General features: G+C 40.0%; 1 protein-coding gene across 1 annotated transcript; it reads left to right on the plus strand.

The window, feature by feature from the left end:
* Window positions 1–4,261: 4,261 nt before the first annotated feature.
* On the plus strand, window positions 4,262–21,472 carry TSPAN10 (tetraspanin 10). The gene is made up of 3 exons (XM_021000993.2): window positions 4,262–4,471; window positions 16,108–16,730; window positions 20,848–21,472. Exons 1-3 carry the CDS (start codon window positions 4,436–4,438, stop codon window positions 21,152–21,154), a joined length of 966 nt encoding a protein of 321 aa, XP_020856652.1. The 5' UTR covers window positions 4,262–4,435; the 3' UTR covers window positions 21,155–21,472.
* The last annotated feature ends 519 nt before the right edge of the window (window positions 21,473–21,991 follow it).

The raw sequence follows: 21,991 nt of genomic DNA on the forward strand, positions 1-21,991 counted from the left end.
TTTATTTGGGGGGAGGGATTTGTAAGGCAATCAGGGTTAAGTGGCTTGCCTAGGGTCATAAATTGTCTGAGGCTGAATTTGAACTCATGTACTCCTGACTCCAGGGTTGGTCCTCTATCCACTGCACCACCTAGCTGCTCCCACACAGTAGTCATTCAGTCACATCTGACTCTTCGTGACCCCATGGACCATACTCTCCATGGGTTTTTTTTGGCAAAGATAACTGGTTTGCCATTTCTTTCTCCAGTAGATTAAGGCAAACAGAGGTTAAGTGACTTTCCCAGGGTCACACAGCTAGTAAGTGTCTGAGCGCAAATCTGAACTCAGGAAGATAAATCTTCCTGACTCCAGGCCTGGCACTCTACCTATTGTGCTGCCTAGCTGCCCCAGAGGAAACTACAAAACAAGAAAGCATTTCAGGGCCCTGAAATATCAGAGGCATGCATTACCTTGACCATGTCCTTACTACCCGTATGCCTCACTATTGGTACGTTCTCAGTTTCTGCTGACTCTTTCAACATTGGATTCAGGTTTATGAAATGAATGTTTTATAGCTACAGTTCTTAATATTCCAACTTAATAAATGCCTTTGTTTTGAGCTAATTGTGTCTACTGTCTGCCTATGAATGGTAAGCACATCAGTGAGGGCTTGTAAGCTAGAGTTTTAGGAATGTGTATACGTAGAACAGCCTAGAACTGTAGCTATTTATCCCCTGGGAACCCAACCTTCGACATATGAGTGGCACATGAGGGAGGTGGTCCCAGGGGATTTGCTGCTACGCCTTCAATGGTCAGAAGTGAGGAACATTGAACCCATACCCCTATCGTCTCCAGTGCCTTGTTCAACACTTCATAATCTTTGGCACTGTTTTCTAGGTTCTTTCTGGCAGTGCTCACCTGAATCAACAGAAGCTGGTAGCGGTCATACATTTTGACAAGTCTTAAAAAGGCTCCCTCTTATGTTGTGGATAGATGCCTTACAAGGACAGAATGGCTCTCAATTGGTTTTTTGTTTGTTTGCTTTATTTTGGTTTTTGTTTTTTAATCAGGTCAGCAAATAGCTGCCTCAATACCCTTGAGCAGGTAGACATCAAACACTCCAACTCTTTCCCTGCTTCCTTTGATCCTTACTGGATGACTTCTCATCTGACAAGTTTCCTGTAGCTCCACTTTTACTTGTAGTTGGAAGACAAGCGTATGCTTTCCCTCCGAGTAACCAGCTCCCTCCTCTTCAGGAAGATCCCCTTTTATTTTTGAACTCTTGAGGTACACCCATACTTTACCTTCCCTTCGTCCTGTGTGACATCCTTCTACTCTCTAACTTCCTGATATGGGCCAAATTTCCCTTCTGCCACTTCAAAAAAATTTTCCTATTAAAAAAAGCCTTGCTTTTTTCTTTCGGGAACACATTATTCTCCCTCTATGCCATGTATCCATAATAAGATGCAAGCTCATTGACGACAAGCTTGTCTTTATATATGCAGCATTGAGCAAAGTATCTGATACATAATAAGAGCTTAATAAATGCTAATTGATTGATTATCCCTGATAACCAAAAGTGAAGAGAGATGTTCCTCCAATCCTGTCACCTTTTCTTCTAGGAGGGAGACCAGTCTATATGTGAAATCTATATGGCAGCTCCCTACAGGAATAATCACTACTTGAACTTAAAAGTTGGATTCCCCAGGAGATGACAGTCCCAGATTAAAGGTATTATATGGGTCCACACTCCTAAAACTTTAGCTCACAAGCCTCCACTGATGTTTTTATCTTTAATAGTCGGCCAAAAGACAAACTTAGTTCAAAGCAAAGGTATTTCTTGAGATGACGTGGTAAAAACAGTAGCAATGCAAAACATTTCTCTCATTAATCCTGGGCCACATTCACCCACAAATAAATACAGTATCAGTAGGAAAAGTAGGCACATACAGTGAGAATAGCTGAAGCAGGCTGTATTGGAAGCTGAGGACAAACTAGACACTGAGGAAAAGAAGCTTCAGGACTCTACCAAGAACTTGGCAGAGAAAGGGAGCTATGAATTAGCCCTTTGTCACGTGTGCTCCCTAAGCTTGAGCCAAATATCCCCTGGGATATGTATGTACTAGTAGGAGAATGGATCACAGACTTCAGGAGAGATGGTTACCTTAGTAAATAACCCTTTCTAAAAACTAGTTAAATCTGGCAGGCTGAGTGATATCAGATGATAATTATTGTGAAAAGCCAACTAGTGGAAGCTTGTGAGCTATTTTACGTTAGAGAGATGTCCCCACAACCTCAAAGCTACCCCTAGAACTCTGAGGGGAAGTATAGGTACCCAAACTCTGGGGACCCAGTTTACCAATGCAATTATCAGGAGAGAAGCACAGAGCATGTGGTACATTTGATACATTTGTATATTGAAATATTTATTTGTTGAGGATTGTTAAATTCACAATATTTTCAAAGGCAACTAGAGAGAGAGAGACAGAGAGACAGAGAGAGAGGAAGAGAGAGACAGAGAGACAGAGAGACAGAGAGAGAGAAGATACAGAACAAATCTGCGCCCAAGAGGAAAGTTTATCATCTCTGTTAATTGTTCAACTGCTTTCCCGCCTTCTTTTGTTTATAAATAACCTACTCAAAGTTTGATATCCTTTAGGCTGGACTGCTGCTTTTTAATTATTTTTATAAATTAATATGTTTTCCTGACTTTTAATTATTTCTGCCAATCTAAAATTCATTTTGAGGCCTTATTTTAAGTTATTTGAGGAAAGGGGGAATTTGAGAGAGCTGTGTAATTTCCAGCCTCATTCTGCCTTCTTCCCACATTTCCCTCCACATCTTTTCTGTTATATACTCAGAATCTGAAAGAGGCCCACTCTTGACAATGTACAAATGTGACCAGTTAAAACCTAAATGGAGCTTACACTTACGTCTCATTGCATCTGTACATTGTATCTTCCCCTCTCATTCTAAAAATTTGCCAAATATGAAAATGGCACTCCCTCACACATAGATTCTGCAATAGTCACTTGACTGTAGCAAAAACACAAACAGTGTACCCTCAGTACAAATCACTACAAAATTGGTGACTCAAACATCATGGCTAGGAATTCCAAGCAGGATGAATTTTGTAGTGAGTATACAATGTTTATTTGAAAAGTATTGGTGAGGTTTACAGTCATTTCCGAAGGTTTTGTTTAAAAAACAAAAAGAAAAATCTTTGCAACCTTTTATCACCTCTTAACTTATAGCCACAGCCTACATCCTTTCCCTTTTTTCACTTAACACCTACCTGATTTTTCAATTTGTCTGAGTCAGAGAACTTCAGTTTGAATCCCTGCTTGTCTTTGAGACCTCCAGTCTTAACATCTCTGGTTTCAGTTTCCACAAAGCCTGCTGACATTGGTGATGTCATGGCCACTGTGGATACACACATGAAGAGAGACTGACCCTCCCTGACAACAGGACTCTGAGGATGGCATCCCAAGATCAGATGAGGGATGGGGGTTTTGACACATAGAACAAGAGGCAGGCAGATGACCACAACATTCTGGGCAGGGCTATAGCAGTTTTCAGAAAGATGAAGAGAGGAAACATGTCTTTCTAAATGTCAGTACCCTAAGGCAAAACCCTGGTTACCCTGCCCTAGTTATGACTCTGTTTGAAGTTCTTTCTAGCTCTATGTTTCCAATTAAGGTCAGCTAGGCATCTTCTTATCTTGAGTCCTTTTATCTCATGTATACCCACCATTCTTTGATTGTAAATTAGTAAACTGGTATTCTGATTTATAAATCCGTCTATGGTAAGTTTTGTGAGCTGGTAACATAGAGTTTTTAAATCAACAAAGCTGAGGATCCAAACCTGGACCTATGAGGAACAGCCAGGTGGCTCAGTGGATAGAACACTGGCCCTAGAGTAGGGAGGACCTGAGTTCAAATCTGCCTTCAGACACTTAGTAGCTGTGGAACCCTGGGCAAGTCACTTAACCTTGATTGCCTACAAGTAACAACAAAACCTTAGATCCATGGTAAACTTCAGCAAGGCACAATCACCTCAGCTTGAAGCAGCCAGCCTTGCCCACGTCTCTACTAAAATGATGACAGTGATAACAAGGAGAAGGATGCCTTAGTAGCAATGTTGTGCTAAATGAACTATAGAGAATCCACACACAGTTGCTGCATCTGAGAAATGCTGTTAGCTTAGTGATGCCCCAGAAGAGAAAATGCAAGTCTTAAGCTCTAAAGTGTGACTTCTCACATGATTCAGTTATGACGCTAGTATCTGGCTGACCGGCAGAGCTCTCCAACCCCATGTTTGTGGTTCTCAGCCTCCAGCCAGCCCCAAGAATTTTATCAGCACCAGCAGTACTCTTGTAATCTTGAGAAACCTCACAGAGAGAGAGGAGCTCTTTTCTTAACCTTTTGGTAAAGGGTTTTCCAGGAAGAAGGTGAAGATGGTGGAAGATGAAAGAACTCAGCTGCTCCCCAAGGTAAGACAATTAGACGGTAAGATGCCCCTCTTCCCGCTAGACTTCCTCAGCAGTGGACTTGGCATCAGCAGCCCTGGTTCTGGTCCCCACTCTGCTTTAGACTTACTCTATGACCATAGGCAAGTTGTCTGAGTCTTTTTCCTTGTCTGTAAAATGAGGAAGCTGGACTAAATCCCAGCACCTGTGAACTTGGATGGGGGGAAAAAATAGTTACAGCTTTATTTCAATGTAATTGGTTTCCTTTGCAATCCTATTTTATTTTAGGCATTTTAAAATGTTTTCTGAGAAGGGTCCATAGATATCACCAAACTGCTCAAGTCCATGCCACAAAAAAGGTTCAGAACTCGTGGAATATAAACAATCATCATGGTTTCTTCCTACTCTAGTCTCCCCATGTGTTACTGTGGCTCTATGTCATGAGTGCTAGGCCTGTAATGAGGAAGACCCATCTTCCAGAATTCAAATCTGGCTTCTGACACTTACTAGCTGTGTGACCCTGGGCAAATCACTTAACCCTGTTTGCCTCAGTTTCCTCATCTGTCAAATGAGCTAGAAACGGAAAATGGCAAACCACTTGAGTATCTTTGCCAAGAAAACTCCAAATGAGTCACGAAGAGTTAGACATGACTGAAACGACTGAACAACAACATTTCAATGAAGCCATGTAGCAAAGACCCTGGGGGTCATTTTCTTGAACTCGACATTGAACTCTTAATGAGATAATGTTTCTAAAGAGTGCTTAGTATAGTGGCTGGTACATAGTAACTTCTACATAAATGCTTCTTTTCTTCATTAGTATCTACCATTAGAGTGGGATGACTTCTGTAGAAGGGCATTTCAAGGAACTTCAATATTTTGCATTTTCAGAGGTTGAGGAAGGAAGTTGAGATGATCATAACTGACATTTGTTTAGAACTTTAATTTGTTATCTCATTTGAGATCAATAAATCAAACAAACAAACATATTAAGATCCTACCATGTGTCCAGCAACTCTGTGCTGGATACTGGTGATGCAAAGATAAAAAAGAAATAATCCCTACCTTAAGGAGCTTAAATTCTTCTGGAAGAGATAATATATACATATGTAAATGGATTCATAATAAATACACAAATACAATGAAATAAAAAGATAATTGGGGGGGGAAGGTAATTGTAGATGAAGGAGTTCAGGAAAGGCCTTACCTAGAAAGTGATACTTGAACTGAGCTTTGAAAGAAATTAGAGATCCTGGAGGTAAGAAGGGAATAGATTCCAGACATGGGAAAAGACATAATGACAAGAGAGAGCTCAATTTGGCTGGACCACAGAGTAATTGCTAAGAAGGCTGGAAATGTATATTGGAATCAGGTTGTGAAGGGTTTCATTAAAACCTAACAGAAGAATTTGTATTGAATCCTAGGGGAAATAGAGGGAGACTGGAGTTTATTGAAGAGTGGAGTAACCTGGTCAGACTTGTGCTTTAGGAAAATCACTGGCAGCCATGTGGAGGACAGATTGGCAAGTGGAAAGACTTTTGGGAGGCTATTGAAATAATGAATGAGGGAAGTGATGAGGGCCTACAATGGAGTGGTGGTCACGTAAGGAGAGAGAAGCATGCAAGAGATGTGGACGTTGAACCAATAAGACTTAGCAACTGGTGACCCGTGTGGGGTGAGAAAGAGGCAGTAAATCAGTGAACTTTCATTAAGTGCCTACTGTGTGCCAAGCACTGTACAAAATGGGGATACAAAGGAAGGCCAAGAAAAAAACAAACTGGACCGCTTTTAGGCACTCCAGTCTAAGGAGGCTGGCTCTGAAACTACAAATCTGGGTAACTATAAGAATGTTGGTACCTTTGACAAACATGTAGGGACAGGCATAGGAAAGTCTATAGGAAGGGTCAATTTGGGAAGAAAGGTGATTACTTGTTTGAAATATGTCGAGTTTGAAATGTATATCTAGTGTGAACTGCTTAATAGATATTTGGTTGGGGTTTTTTTTGTTAAATATTTCCCAATTACATGTAAAAAAATTTTAACATTTTTTTAAAATTTTGAGTTCCAAATTCTCTCCCTCCTTCCTACCCTTCCCTCCTCCTTGTAAAGGCAAGCAATTTGATATTGATTATACACATAAAGTCATGCAAAACAAATTTCCATCTAACAGACATTTGTTAATTTGGGATTGAAACTAAGAGAAACTACAGGCAGATATATAGAGCTGGGAATTTATGCATAGAGATAGAGTCAACTTTAAAAATTCTGTGTAATGGGTATATCATTGGTCTGAATGGCTTTGTGGAGGATATATTACCTTGACAAGATTTTAGGAGGCATCTAGGTACATTGGACAGAGAATTAGACTTGGAGTCAGGAAGACCTGAGTTAAAATTCTGCCTCATACACATACTAGCTCTGTCCCTAAACATGTCACTACCTCTTTCAGCCTTAGCTTCCTCATCTGTAAAATGGAGATTAATGGTAATAATAATAATAATAATAATAATAATACCTATCTCACAGATTTGTTATATGGATCAAATGAAACCATGCCTGTGAAGTACATTGAAAGTGTTTAAGTGCTATATAAACGTTAGCTGTTATTACTATATAGAACATGATACTTCCTTATTAAGATAGCTCCTGAGTAGGGAAATCCCTGGTACTTCAGCTTATTTGACTGAAGTGCTGCAGGCATTCACAGACAAAACAAATTATAGTCTGATTCCAGCTCAGGCAGAAGCAGCAGCAGCAGTAGCAGCACGCCCTATTTCTTCTTAATTCCACTAGAGAGAAGACAGAAGCCCCCAATGAATGCAAATCTTGTCTGGTGTGAAATGAACTGAGTCATGGCAGCCTAATTCTCATCACCATTAACTTGGTAGTCACTGAGCACCAATATGCTAGGTGCCATGTGAGGCGAGGCAAGCCCAAGGCTTCACATGCTGTTATGTGGAGAAATACAAGATTTTTTTTTCTAATTAGGAATCTGACAACAGGGCCTGCCCTTAGGCCATCCTGTGAAGTCCCCGTCTTGTCTGCTCACCATTTCCTCATACAATCCGTCTTCTTTATCTCTTCCAGTATCCACTGTGCTCACCATATCTCTCTGATCTCCGGAAAGGATTTGAAAATGGCTAGGGTTTTTTAAGTGATCATTTTTGTGACCACCAGGTGGCAATGGCCAGTAAGGCTAGCTGAGCTGTCAATCTCCCCTACCCCCACTTAGCCTAGGCAGGGATTCTCTCCCAAATCACTCCCCCTTCAGGGGCAGGGCTTTCCTTTCAAACCTGGCAGGTTATCCTCCAGGGGAGAAGGGAAGAAATGACCACTCACTTCAGCTTGCTCACCTCTCCTTGTGGTTATACCAACTTGAGTCTTCTAGGAGTATCTTCCTAGGCATTGTGTTCTCTCTCTCTCTCTCTCTCTCTCTCTCTCTCTCTCTCTCTCTCTCTCTCTCTCTCTCTCTCTCTCTCTCTCTCTCTCTCTCTCTCTCTCTCTCTCTCTCTCTCTCTCTCTCTTCCTGGGCAATTATTATGGCAATTTAATAAACTCTCATCTAGATGAAATATATATTAGAATAAAACAGCTGAGCCAAAAAGCATAAAAGGGTGATTGAAAATATTTTTGTTAAAAGAAAAGAAAGGTGTGTGCTTCAACTTTCATTAGTTAATACCAACTTATTTATTTTTTATTTTTTTCTGTCTGTAGAGGAACTCTGTAGAGCCTGGAAATCTCTGACCTACTCCATCATCTTCCCAGAATGCCCCTCCAAATTTAATTTAATTCAACATTTATGAAGATGCTTCTATGTGCAGTACATTAAGCTAGGTACTGAGAATTCAAAGACAAAGATGAGCAAGTCCATTATATTTTACTAGAATTTAATTATTGTTCAATATTTACATAATCATCATCAGTTTATATACTATCCATTTGGTTCCCTTTTTTTCACTCTACCTCTCTTGATACAAATCTTCAGATGTATATGAATTATCCATATTTTTATTATTCATGATATAATAATATTCCATCACCTTAATAGACTACAATTTGCTCAGTCATTCCCTAATCCCTTTTGTTATTTTGCTGTTACAAACAAGGCCACTACAAATACTTTTGTCCATATGGATATTTCAGTGCTGTCAGTAACCTTCTTAGAAATAAAGTCCCAGTGGTGGGATCTCTGGGTCAAGGACAATTTAGTAACTTTTATTGGATAATTCCAAATTGCTTTCCAGAATAGTTGGAATAATTCACTGATCCTCATTCAGTGGCTTAATATGTCTGTCTTCCCAAAGTTCCTCCAAAAATGAATTTTCCTTTCTTTTCTAGGTGGCACAAGTCAAGTCAATTAGCATTTATTAAGAACTTACTACGTACCAGATGCTGTGCTGAGCACTGGGAATAAAAGGAAAGAACAATAAAACCCAAACCCCACATTCCTTGTTCTCTTTTTCTTAGGCAATTCGGGTTAAGTGACTTAAGAGTCATATAGCTAATGAGTATTATGTATCTGGGGTCAGATTTGAACTCAGGTCCTCCTTGCTCCAGGGCTGGCACTCTATCCACTTTGCCACCTGGATGCCCCTACACTGCTTGTTCTCAAGGAGTTCACAGTCTAATGGGGAGACGGGAGTAAAGAGAGAGAGACAACAGGCAAATAGCTGTGTACAAATATAGTACATACATGATAAATTGGGAGTAGTCTCATGGGGCAGCCACTAAGGTTAAGAACTGGGAAAGGCTTATTGCAGAAAATGAGATTTGAAGGTGGCCAGGGAAGGTAGGAGGCAGAGATGAGAAGGGTGAGAATTCTAGGCATGGGGAACAGCCGGAGAAAATGTCTAGCATTGGGAGATGAGGTGTCTTTGTTTAAGAAGCAAGGGGTACAAGGTCACTGGAGTACATGGATGGGAATAACATATAAGAAGACCAGACAGGTAGGAAAGGGCCAGGTTATGAAAGGATTTAAAAACCAAACAAAGGTGGGGGGGGCAGCTAGGTGACGCAGTGGCTAGCACCAGCCCTGGAGTCAGGAGGACCTGAGTTCAAATCCAGCCTCAGACATTTGACACATGCTAGCTGTGTGACCCCAGCCAAGTCACTTAACCCCATTGCCTAGCCAAGAAAAAGAAGTAAAAACCAAACAAAGGACTTACAAAGGTACAAAGGATCCGACTAGAGTTTATTGAATGGGCAGAAGATATGGTCAGATTTGCATTTTAGGAAGATCAATTTGACAGCTGAGTGGAGGATCAATTGGAGTGGTGGGAGTGAAGAGTAGAGGATGACACCTAGGTTGTGAGACTGGGTGACTGGGAGTAAGGAAGTTGGGAAGAGGGGAGGGTTTGTGAAGAAAGATAATAAGTTCAGATTTGGATTGTGGAGTTTAAGATGTCTATGGGAAGTCCAGCTTGAGATGCCTAATAAATAGCAGGTGATGCAAGACTGGAAATCAGAAGAGAGGTTAGGACTGAGCAAGTAGGTCTAAGAGCCATCTGCAAAGAGGTGATGAGATTACCAAGTGGAAGAGTATAGAGGGAGAAGAAAAGAAGACCCAGGACTCAACCTTGGGGGTCACCTACAGTTAGTGAACATGACCTGGAAAACAAAGGAGGCAGAGGAAGAATGATTGGACAGGTAGGAGGAGAACCAGGAGAGAGTAGGTCATGAAAACCTTGAAAGAAGAGTATCATAGTGATTAACAGTGCAGAGAGGTTAGGAAGGATGAGGATAGGGAAAAGGTCATTTGATTTAGCAATTAGGAGATCATTGCTGACTTTGGAGAGAAGAGTTTTGGTTGAATGATGGGGTCAGACGTCAGATTCTAAAAAGGCTGAGAAGAAAGTAAGAGGAAAGAAAGTGGAAGCACTTACTGTAGATGGCCTTTTCAAGAAGTTTAGCCACAAAAAGGCTTTCAAAAATAAGAGACAGCTAGCGTGGATGGATGGATGGATGAAGTGAAGGTTTTTTGAAGATAGGGAGACATGGGCATGCTTGTAGGCAGTGGGAAAGCAGCCAATAGACAGGGAATAATTGAAGAGTAATGACAAAGTAGGGATGATAGAAGGGGGAAATCTGCTGGACTTGCGTGTTTAGAGGCAAGAACAAAGGCCACTTCTTCATGGGCCAAGTTGGTAGAGTACTGGACTTAGAGTCAGGGAAACCTGAGTTCAAATCCTGCCTCAAACCCTGGGTAAGTCATTTCGCCCCTCAACCTCAGTTCCCTTCTCTATAAAATGGGAATAATAATAGTAGTGAATTCATAGGGTTTTTGCAAGGATAAAATGAGATAATATGTAAAGTGCTTTGCAAATCTTTAAGCCCTATGTAAACACTGGCTATTGTTATTTGCTAATTTGATGGGTGTGAGTTTCTATTTCAAAATTGTTTTAATTCATGTTTCTATGATTATTGGTGATTTTGAACAATTTTCAGATGAATCACTGATATTTCCATTTCTTCTTTTGAAAACTCTTCATCTCCTTTGACCACTTATACATTGAGGAATGGCTTTGAGGTTTTCCTGTCATTTCCCTTCTAAATTATGAATGTCAAACATCAGAGATGTTTAATGCAAAAATTTTTCCAAGTCAATATCTTTTTATTTTATTTGAAATTTTTTGGCTAGGCAGTGGGTTAAGTGACTTGGCCAGGGTCACACAGCTTGTAAGTGCCAAGTGTCTGAAGCCAGATTTGAACTCAGATCCTCCCGATTCTATCCACCATACCATCTAGCTGACCCCCCTGTCAATATCTTTAAAAAAATATATTCTAGCTGCATTGGTTTATTTGTGTAAAAATATTTTTATTTTTTATGTAATCAAAATAATCTATTTTGTCTTTCATAATCTTTTCTATACTATAGCTGGTTAAGAATTTTCTAGAGTTATAAAGGCTCTAACCTTTGATTTTCTTCTAGTTATTTTATGGAATGGCTTTTAATATTTAGATCATTCAGTCATCTGGAATTTGTTGTGGCATATAGTCTAAGGAACTTAGAGAAGTGCATTTCTCATCATACGGCTGTCCTGTTTTCCCAATGATTTTTGGTTCAATTTTGTAGTCTTTCATGGCCAGTGAAGCGACTGACTTTACTTGAATAAGCGAATTTGTTACAAGAAAGTTTCTTCTTGTTGTTCATTTGGAGGGGTGAAGAAAATGAATGCTTGTTAATTTTTTAAAAGTTTTTTTAAGTTTTCCTTCCTTCTCCAGCAGTTTGTATTGCTGGTTTTATTGAGACTAAACTATAGCATATATTCATTTCTATTCTAGCTTATCTAATCCACATTTCTATTTTTTTATCACATATTAATTGTGATGACTGCTTTATGACATAATTTGAGATCAGTACTGTATTAGTACTTCCACAGTGATGGTCATGGAATGGCAGAAAATGGAGCAGAGGATTCTAATAATCAAAGTTTTAGAACATCTATAAACATTAATTTAATTATCTGTACTCTAAACAACAGAACTTTGACTAGTAACCAAGAAATTGACTACTAGATGTGAACCACATCGATAAAAATGCTTATTCTTACAATATATGAAGTAAGAAGACAAAAGGAAACTGAAACTAAATGGAATGATAGTAGGTAGTTTCTTTTTGGAAAAGCAAAGGAATTAGTTGAATTGGTTCTGTCATGGACCCAAAAGCAATAAAAACCCAGCATTAGTTCATTGAACTGCAGTGCTCATGATGAGCTAAAGTACGAAAAGGCCCAGCCAAGCTTCACCTCACTCCCTCTTCTCTGATATTTCTTCCCTGACCTTGCCAACTGCCTTGCTATCCACTCCAGAGACTATGCCCTGGAGATTCCAATGTCTCTTCTGCAGAACTGCCACCTCTAGAACTTATCTCCTGATTAGTGATTGCTTCTCTCAGACCAATACTTCACTACCTGAGGAAGCCCCAGCCATACCTTGCTTCACTCCCTTCTACCCAGCCATCCTTTTCAAAGTCTGGCCAAATGCCTCACCAGTCTTTGTTCTTCCAACCAGACTACTTCATTGTGGCCACACTCACCACCCATGCAACTTTCCTGATGAAAGGGCCACCTTCCCTGGCCACTATACATCAATTTGTGTTGCCTCTTCCATTACAATATAATCTCTTTGAGGGCAGGCACTGTACTTGCTCTTGTATTTGTATTCCCAGCACTTATAACAGTGCTTACCATATGGTAAGCATTCACTCATAAGCACAAAGACCACCATGAAAATAATGACCATTTATCTGCCTCTTGTTCTACAGAAGAAAAAGAGATAGAGAATTAGATGAAGAATTTGATGAGAACCTTCAAATCAAATTATTGTTTGCTTGTAAGGTTTTTATTTTGACTATTATATTCCTGAATGTCTTGAGTTTGGGGTTGCTATCATAAGGTCAATAATAATCTTTTTATTTTTACTTTGTCCCCTGGATCAGGGCAATTTTCTTTTTTTTTCCTTTTAAACTCTTTTATTAAACACTTTGGATTAAGTTTTCCCCCCTTTTAAAAATTATTATTTAATTAATTTATTTTTTAATTTAGTATTTTATTTCTCCCCAGTTACATGTAAAAACCATTTTTAACATTGCTTTTCAAAACTTTGAGTTCTCAGGGCAATTTTCTTTTATGGTTTCTTGAAATATGGTATCCAACTGTTTTGTTGGATCATCATTTTCAGGGAGTTTGATAATTCTTAAAGGTTTCCCCCTGGGCATGCTGTTTTCCAGTTCAGTTACTTTTGATAATAGGTACCTTATATATTCTTGAATTTTTTTCAATCTTTTGGCTTTGTTTGAATATTTCTTGTCTCACGGAATTATTGAATTCTGATTACTCCATTCTATCTTTCCTGGAGACCATTATTCAGATTAGATTTTCCACCTTCTGTTAAAAATTATTTATTCTCCTTCCAATTTTTCCTCTATACTCTTATAAATTATAAGCTCATTTTTAATTTCTTGTTTTATTTCTCCTAGCCATTCTTCTTGCAATCCTTGTGAATAGGAAGTCTTTTGGTCCTCTATGGGCTTATTAGTAATTGCTGCGAAGTTACTTTCTTTGTCTGGGCTTACCTCTTGGGCTTTGCTTAATGCATAGAACTTCTATGCTTAATGCATAGAACAAACATTGTTTGTTTTTCCTTTTTACTCATGTTTAACTCAGAAAGCCCCTCTCCCCTAGCCCAAAGGCTTTGGGTGTGCATACTAACATTTGGGCTGGTTTCTCTCATGTAACGCCTATCCTAGCCACTGTTGACTCCTGGCTGTCTCTTTATTTTGCAGTTCTGGATTGGATGAAGGTACTTCATCTTCATCTGTACTTTCACCTCTATTACCTTTACTGGGATGTGCATGGGAGAGCTGAGTTTCTCAGATTCCAGTCTTTGTCCAGGTCTAAGTAGTGGTAGGTTGGGGTGGTATACACCCAGACCTGCTAGCTCATGGTCAAGATCAGGTTGTGGGGGCAGCTAGGTGGAGCAGTGGATAGAGCTCTGGCCTTGAAGTCAGGAGGACCAGAGTTCAAATGCGTCCTCAGACACATAACACTTACTAGCTGTGTGACTCTGGGCAAGTCACTTAACCCCAATTGCCTCACACACACAAAAAAGATCACGTTGTGGTAAGCCTTGGGAAATCAAGAGGCAAGTTCTTGCAGGTACACACCTAAGAGCTTGACTTAACAGGCCAGGGACTAGATTGTGGTGGACCATGGAGAGGTAGAGAGATAGACAAGCATTCAGGGATGTCTGTCTCCAGGTCCAGGTTTGGGGTCCATACTGAGCTAATGTTGGGTCAAGAGGACGGAAGTAGGTTCCTGGAGGCAATCAATATCATTTTGGAAAATGTACTTTCGGTGCTGAAATCAGGAGTGGGGCATGTAGGGCCATGCTGATTGTCCAATGTGTTGTTTGTAAATACAGCGCATGACTTTTTTTTTTTTTTGGTTAAGTAACTTGCCCAGGGTCACACAAGCTAGTAAGTGTCAAATGTCTGAAGTCAAATTTAAATTCAGGTCCTCCTAGGCCAGAGCTCTATCTACTTTGCCACCTAGCTACCCCAGTGCATGCCTTCTTGATGTGGACCTGTGAATTGGTTTGGTCATTCTGGGAATAGTGCTTACCTAGAACAGTGCTGTTTCCCTTAAGGGTACTAAGAGGGAGCATTTCACTGAATTAATTATCCAATCGAAGAATTTTCATCAATCGAGTGCAATGCCCAAATTAGCCACCAGGTAGCACTCTACTCCAGCTACTGCCCAAGCTTTAATGATTCAGAATCATGCAAACCGATAAACAGCCACTTTCGGAAAAAGCTATTGTTTTCCTGATGGTCACTACATAGCTCTTAAGCCTACAGATGCCTTGGTTGCATTCCAACATGGAATGCTTCGGCTTCAGTCCTTGGCTAGCAAGTGGCTTTGTGTCTTGTTGTCTGGGTTACAATTTAATTTAGAAGATCATATAATGTATTGCACAAATATTAAAATACAAAAATCAACTGGCAACGAAATGAAAATTAAGGAGGTACCCATCAGCTGAGGAATGGCTGAATAAATTATGGCATATGAATATAATGGAATACTACTGTGTTATAAGAAATGAGGAAAGGGATGGTTTCAGAGAAACTTCGGAAGATTTGTGTGAACTGACGCTGAGCAGAATCAGAAGAATGATGTATAACAACATTCTCTAAAGACAAACAATTTTGAAAGATGTAAGAACTATAATCAATGAAATAACAAACCATGATCTCAGAAGACCAGGGATGAAATATGCTACCTACCTCCTGACAGAGAAGTGATAGACTCAGGGTGCATATTAAAACATACACTTTTTGGACATGGCCAATGCAGTAATTTTTTTCTTGAGTACACATATTTGTTATAAGGGTTTATTTGTTTCTGATGTAGAGAAGGGAGAGAAAATAGGTTTTTTTTGTTAATTTAAAAAATTCAAGACAAAAATCATCTCTGGGCCTCAGTTTCCTCACTTGTAATATGTTGGGGTTGAATTAGGTCCTTTCTGCTGAGAGATCCTTTAATTTTATTTGTATTTCCCTTTAAGTGCTTTACATAGAGCTCTGGATAGAGGGTTGATTCTGGTATCTAATACATTCTTTTTAACATTCATATAGCGGTCAATTGAAAACAAATTAAAATACCCACAGCCCTTGAGCTAGGAGCTGATTCAGGAAAGGAAACTTCCAACATTTCCTTCACCTACATCTGCTTGACCATTCTTCCCAAAATCTTAACTATTTATACCATTATCTTACTTAGCCAACTCTTCTTTCTTTTTGTTCAGTTGTATCCAGCTCTTCATGATTCCATTTGGGGTTTTCTTGGCAAAGATACTGGAGTGGTTTGCCATTTCCTTCTCCAGCTCATTTTACAGATGAGGAAACTGAAGCAAACAGGGTTAAGTGACATACTGAAGGTCATATAGCTAGAAAGTGTCTAAGGTCAGGTTTGAACTCAGGAAGATGAGTTTTCCTGACTCTAGGCCTGGCACTCCATCCCCTGCACCATCTAGCTGCCCTTCTTCTTTCTTAAATAATTGCAAAAGCAAGCTTCATTCCAGACTGTGTCCTTTCATCACAAATTCTAAATTAGTGGGGTCAAGTCATTAATAAGATTTTATTGTATTTCCTCCCTGTCTAGGAAGCTGGGAGCGATGAGTCACCATCCTTGTCTTGCAGCCATATGGAACCAATACCAAAGAAGCATAATGCAGGTCCCTCCGGTTGGGGTTGCCTCCCTCAAGGTGATAAGTGGCACTCTGCCGTGGCTCTCCAAGGAGGCCTCCCTTTGCCTCTTAATTTTTGGAGCAGCTGCATCAAGTATTTGATCTTCCTCCTCAACTTCCTTTTCTCTCTTCTTGGCTTACTGACCTTAGTGGTGGGACTGTGGGGGTTGACAGATAAGGAGTCTCTGGGGAGCCAGCAGCTGCCGTACCTGGGTACCGACCCAATGCTGCTGTTTGTGGTCGTAGGGCTGACAGTCAGCATTGTATCCCTAGCTGGCTGCATAGGGGCCCTCTGTGAGAACGTCTGCCTTCTTTGGTTCTTTGCTGGGGGGATCCTCACTTTCTTGATTCTAGAGATGTTGGCAGGAATCCTGATATATGCTTTATGGGACCAACTCCAGGATATATTGAACAGTACTATGCTAGTGGCCATTACTCGCTACCAGGATGACTCAGACCTGCGTTTTCTCTTGGATGAAATACAGTTGGGCCTACAGTGCTGTGGGGTAGTGTCCTACCAGGACTGGAAATTGAATTTGTAAGTAAACAAGTCTTCACTGAATTCCTATATGAGGTGTGTCAGGGAACAGTGTAGCCTGGTACAACCTCCAATCTGGGTCCCATGAAATCTATCCCAAGTTCAAAGTATATACTTAGAGTCAGTGTCTATCCAAAACTACCTCACTGATGCTTCTCTTTTATCAGACCCAGTCAGAATAGACATTAATTTTAAAGCAAAAGGCATTTGATTAAGTGGCATGGCTTGGAAAATTCCCTCCTACCCCTACAGACATAAGGGAATAGTCTCCCACAGACTCCCACAACTTTGGTGAGAGAAAGACCATGTGCAAGGAGCATGTGGCTGATAGAACAAACACACTTAGAACCACAGGGCAGGCACCTCTTTTCCTTCTCCCACGGCTGCACCCTAGCTGGAAACTTCTGCTGCCTCCAAAGCTAGGTCTCCCTCTGCCACCCTGAAAAACTGCTGGTGCACAATGATGGTGTCCAATGGTCTACTACTCTCTCTACTGAGTTGGAAAGTGCTGATGTCATTTTCTGGGCTATTTGCTCCACTACGTTCCCATCTACTAGTTCCACAATGGTGGTTCTCTACTGAACTGTCGCTGTTTTCTGGTTTTCTCCCGAGTTGATGATGTTATGGTACCTCCTCTCTGGAGAGAAGTAATCATCACGCTTCTCGTGTGGCTAACTGGGTGCCTCATTGCTCTTCTATGGCTTCTGTGAGTCAGAACCACAGCTACACCCTGCAAAAGCTCTTAGGATGCCTGTCTTTTGCACTGCTTTGCCTTATTCCCTGAGCTCTACCTGCTCTTTGACTGAGGGTGAATGAGAAAATTCCTTTTGGGGGATCCTGTCCGTGGCTGCTAACACTGGCCTGATGTAAATTACCCTGGAGCTTTGCTTTTCAAGACTAGCTGGTGACTTTTGTCCTGAATTCCTGTCCACTCCAAAATTGTTTTCCCCTGTGCCTGTAAAGGCAAGACGCAGGACCTGCCTTCAAAGAGATGGATGTTTAATAAGGAAGAGCAAACATGTGATTAACAGAAATTAATAATGGTGAAGATGATGATGCCTTTGGAGCATGCCTGGTTCCCCTTACATGAAGGCATGCTGAAGGGACTTACCTGGGTATGCTCAGAAAGTCTTTAACAACAGTGACAACAACAATGACAATTTACATTTATACAATGCCTTATAATTTATAAAATGCTTTCTTTACAACTATTCTCTGAGGCAAGTAGTACAAGTAGGATTAATTTCAGCCCATAATCATAGGATTATGAAGTATTACAACCAGGTCTCTAAGCCCAGTGCTTTCTGTCCCCACACAGAGGATATATTTTGAAGATAATTATCTGGGGCACATTTTTCAAATCAGGCTGGCACCACCCCCACCTCTGCCTTGAGATACAGCATTAACACCTTTGCCCTTTAACCATTGAATATGTGCCCAGGGTACATAAACTAATTTTAATATTAGAGCAAGTATAGCATAATTTTTGTTTTTTGTTTTTGGAGGCAATTGGGATTAAGTGACTGGTCCAGGGTTACCCATTAGTAAATGTCTGAGGTCAAATTTGAACTCAAGTCTTCCTGATGCCAGCACTGATGCTTGATCAGCTGTGCCACCTAGCAGACCCTAAGTATAGCATAATTTTAAAATCTGTTGCTAGAAAATTACGCAAGGCTTTCAAAGTTGTTTACAGGTAACTTTTGGAGAAGCAGTATGGAATAAGGATAGAATAGCAGCCTCAGAATCAGGGAGACCTAGGTTCAAGTTCTGCTTTGGTTAAATTGGCTTTTTGACCCCGGGCAAATCACTTAACCTACTCAGTCTCAGTAAAATGAAGATACAGCACCTACCTTAGGGTTATTATGATGAACAAATGAGATAATAGAGATAGACAGATAATATGCTTTATATACTTTAAAGAGCTATATAAATTTAACTAATTTAACTAATTTAAGTAATAATGAATGAATTCACATCTATTAACCACAACATTTACATATATTTGAAACATAATAATACATTTCCAAGTTTAGTGCCCCTCAAATCTGAGCGCTTTGAAAACTACCTCCTATACAAAGCATACTTCAGGTCAAAGCCACAAAACTCACAGGGCCCCTGGCTACCATACCAAACAAAGGATATATTTGTTTAAAGCAAAATGCATTTTTAATATTTTTAATTTTTAAAATTTAACATTTTAATATATAACATAATTAAAATAATGACATAATTAAATACATAACAAAATTATTAACAAGGAAAATCTTACCCTAAACACAGGGGTATACTCCCCCACAGATTCTTATACTATTAGTTCAGGAAAAGGATTATATGTGACCAAAGAATATACCTATACCCAGGCAATATCCCTAAGAGAGTGCAAAAAATATGTAGGATACTTACATATCCAAGAAATTCATCCTCTAATGGCTATATCCAAGCTGAAACTCTTCCATATCTATTCTACCATTTAGAGGCTTGTTTTTTTTTAACTGTACATTCTGGTATACACTGCTATATTATCTTCTCAGATGCAAAGCCTTCTTCTGGTTTTTCTCTGAATTGTTCTCCACTAGTTCTCCACTGAATTGTAATTATTATATAGACTCTTTCCCACAGGAATGGTCTTGGTTCTTTTAGCTCATGGCCTCAGGGTCTAATTTTAGCTCTTTTGTGAGTCAGACCCACAGCTGGGCTAGGAGGTTCTAGGTTTAAACTGATATTTTTTTAAAACTGCTTTCTCTTTCTCTTTACTGGCACTTTCTAAACTCAGTCTGCTTTTTGAGTAGGCGTGAATACATTCCTTTCAACTCCCATTATGCCTTTGGTCACTAGCCTGGGTCTTTACAAATAACCTAAGAGGCTTTGTTTATCAAGACTGAAAAGTCAGGGCATAGTGATGATATTTGCTCTCCTTTTCTGAAGGCACACAAATCACTGCCCTCCCTATGCATACTGTATGTATTTGAGACATTATTCAGTTGACAAAAAGCGCATTTGCTTATTTATGACTTTGCATATAGCTATCCCCAAAGTAATTCCATGCGGAATTATTATTATGAGGTCTACAAGTTAAGAGCCCCTTCTCTAAAGCCTATTTTTGTCTCATTATTGACTGGGATAGAGTTATGAAATCTAACGCTATGATGAAGGTGGTTTATCTTCTTCCAAGCTCAATTGTCTACCCCTGTTTAGAAGCAGATCACTAGTTGTGTGACCCCGGGCAAGTCACTTAACCCCATTGCCTAGGCCCCCCCCAAAAAAAAAACCAGAAGAAGATATAATTCACTAATGAACCATACTCCCTAGATCCCCAGAAAATTCCAGACTTACTCAATCAGCGCTCATTCATTTTCTAGAAACACTGGCCCACATTCTGCAATTTAAATATATTCACAAAAACAAAGTATCCCCAAATAATTAGCATAAGCAGCACACACACACACACACATACACATGCACACATGCACACACGCATACACACACACATTATATTTTTATATTATATCTATCACTGGCTATGAAGTTTTTTAAGTTGGGGGAGGGAATACATTTTATATAGATGTCTGTAAAGAAGCTCTGTGGTAGAGTGGGAAAAACACTGGATTTTGAGCCAGGAAAGCTGGATTCTCATCCCAGCCCTTTATTATTAGGTTTATGACCTTGACAGGGCAGCTAGCGGCACAGCGGATAGAGTGCTAGGCCTAGAGTCAGGAAGACTCATCTTTCTGAGTACAATTCTGACCTGAGACACTAGCTGTGTGACCCTGGGCATGTTATTTAACCCTGTTTACTTCAGTTTCTCATCTGTAACATGAGTTGGAGAAGGAAATGGCAAACCACTCTGGTATCTTCGCCAAGAAAACCCCAAATGGGTTCACAGACATTTGGACACAACTGAAAATGATTGAACCATAACAACAACAACATGAACTTAAAGGTCGATTCTCTCTGACTGTTAATTTCCTCATCTTTAGGATGAGTATTAGGCTAGGTGATACCTTGGGCACCTGTTAGCTATAAATTCCTTGTTCTAGACGCTGCATTTGCAGTGTTGATGAAAATTCCCTTGTTATCTTCTGGATCCATATTTGTCCTTTTTCCCCTTCCTTTTCAGATACTTTAACTGCAGTTCCCCAGGAGTCCAGGCCTGTGGTCTTCCTCCCTCTTGCTGTATTAACCCCTGGGAAAATGGAACCATCATCAACTCTCAATGTGGCTTTGGCGCCCTGCGCATGGATGAGACCACAGCTCAAAACGTGGTTCACTCTGAGGGTTGCGGCCCCAGACTCAGGCGGTGGCTGGGCCACAACAGTTGGGTCATCAGGGACTACATATTAGTTACCACTGTCATAGAAGGGTTGGAGTTCTTATTAGTTACCAAGCTAGTGAGGGACATTAAAGTCAGGAAAGCCGGCCACTGAGAATGGTGGGAGGATTGTTGATTGCCTCCCTGACTAGGAGCTGTTGTCCTTGGGGGGCAGCTAGGTGGTGCAGTGGATAGAGCACTGGCCATGAAGTCAGGAGGACTTGAGTTCAAATCTGGCCTCAGACCAAACACTTGACACTTACTAGCTGTGTGACCCTGGGCAAGTCACTTAACCCCAATTGCCTAAAAAAAATTAACCCCAATTGCCTGCTTTGGAGTGAGTCATTGAAGTTGATTTGTGTGATTTTTTTTTAAAAAACATTCTTTTTTCATTATGATTATATATTAATATTTCAATATACCAAGAAAAAGAGATCTGTGTGTAAAATTGTGAGCTTCTATTATGTAGTTTGGGTTTTTTAAGTAAATTAAATTTAACACAACAGTAACAAAACTTCTCTGCTTGTCTATGTTCCCTCTTGAACCTCCTTTTGTTCCAGTCTGTATTTTTTTAATGATTCATTTATGTTCTTCTTTTCTGCACCATTATTTCACCCCTCCAGAATGCTTCCCCCCCACCTTGAGCTCTCCCTCATAGCAAAGAAGTGATAATAATAATAGCTAGTGTTTACATAGTACTTTAAGTATTATGAAGCACTTTACTAATATTATTTCATTTTATCCTCATAGCAGCACTGTGAAGTAGGTGCTATTATTATCCTCATTTTACAGATCGGGGAAATAGAAGCTGAGAGAGGTCTGGCAACTTATGGTCACAAAGCTAAGTAAGTGTTTAAGGCAGACATTCCACACTCCTAATCCAGGACTCTAACCCCCATGCCACCTACTTTACTATATAAGCAAAAAACAAATTCATCCATTGGCTGTATCT

The sequence above is a fragment of the Phascolarctos cinereus genome, unplaced genomic scaffold, assembly GCF_003287225.1.
Source record: "Phascolarctos cinereus isolate Bilbo 61053 unplaced genomic scaffold, phaCin_HiC Scaffold_5;HRSCAF=322, whole genome shotgun sequence".
NCBI lineage: Eukaryota > Metazoa > Chordata > Mammalia > Diprotodontia > Phascolarctidae > Phascolarctos > Phascolarctos cinereus.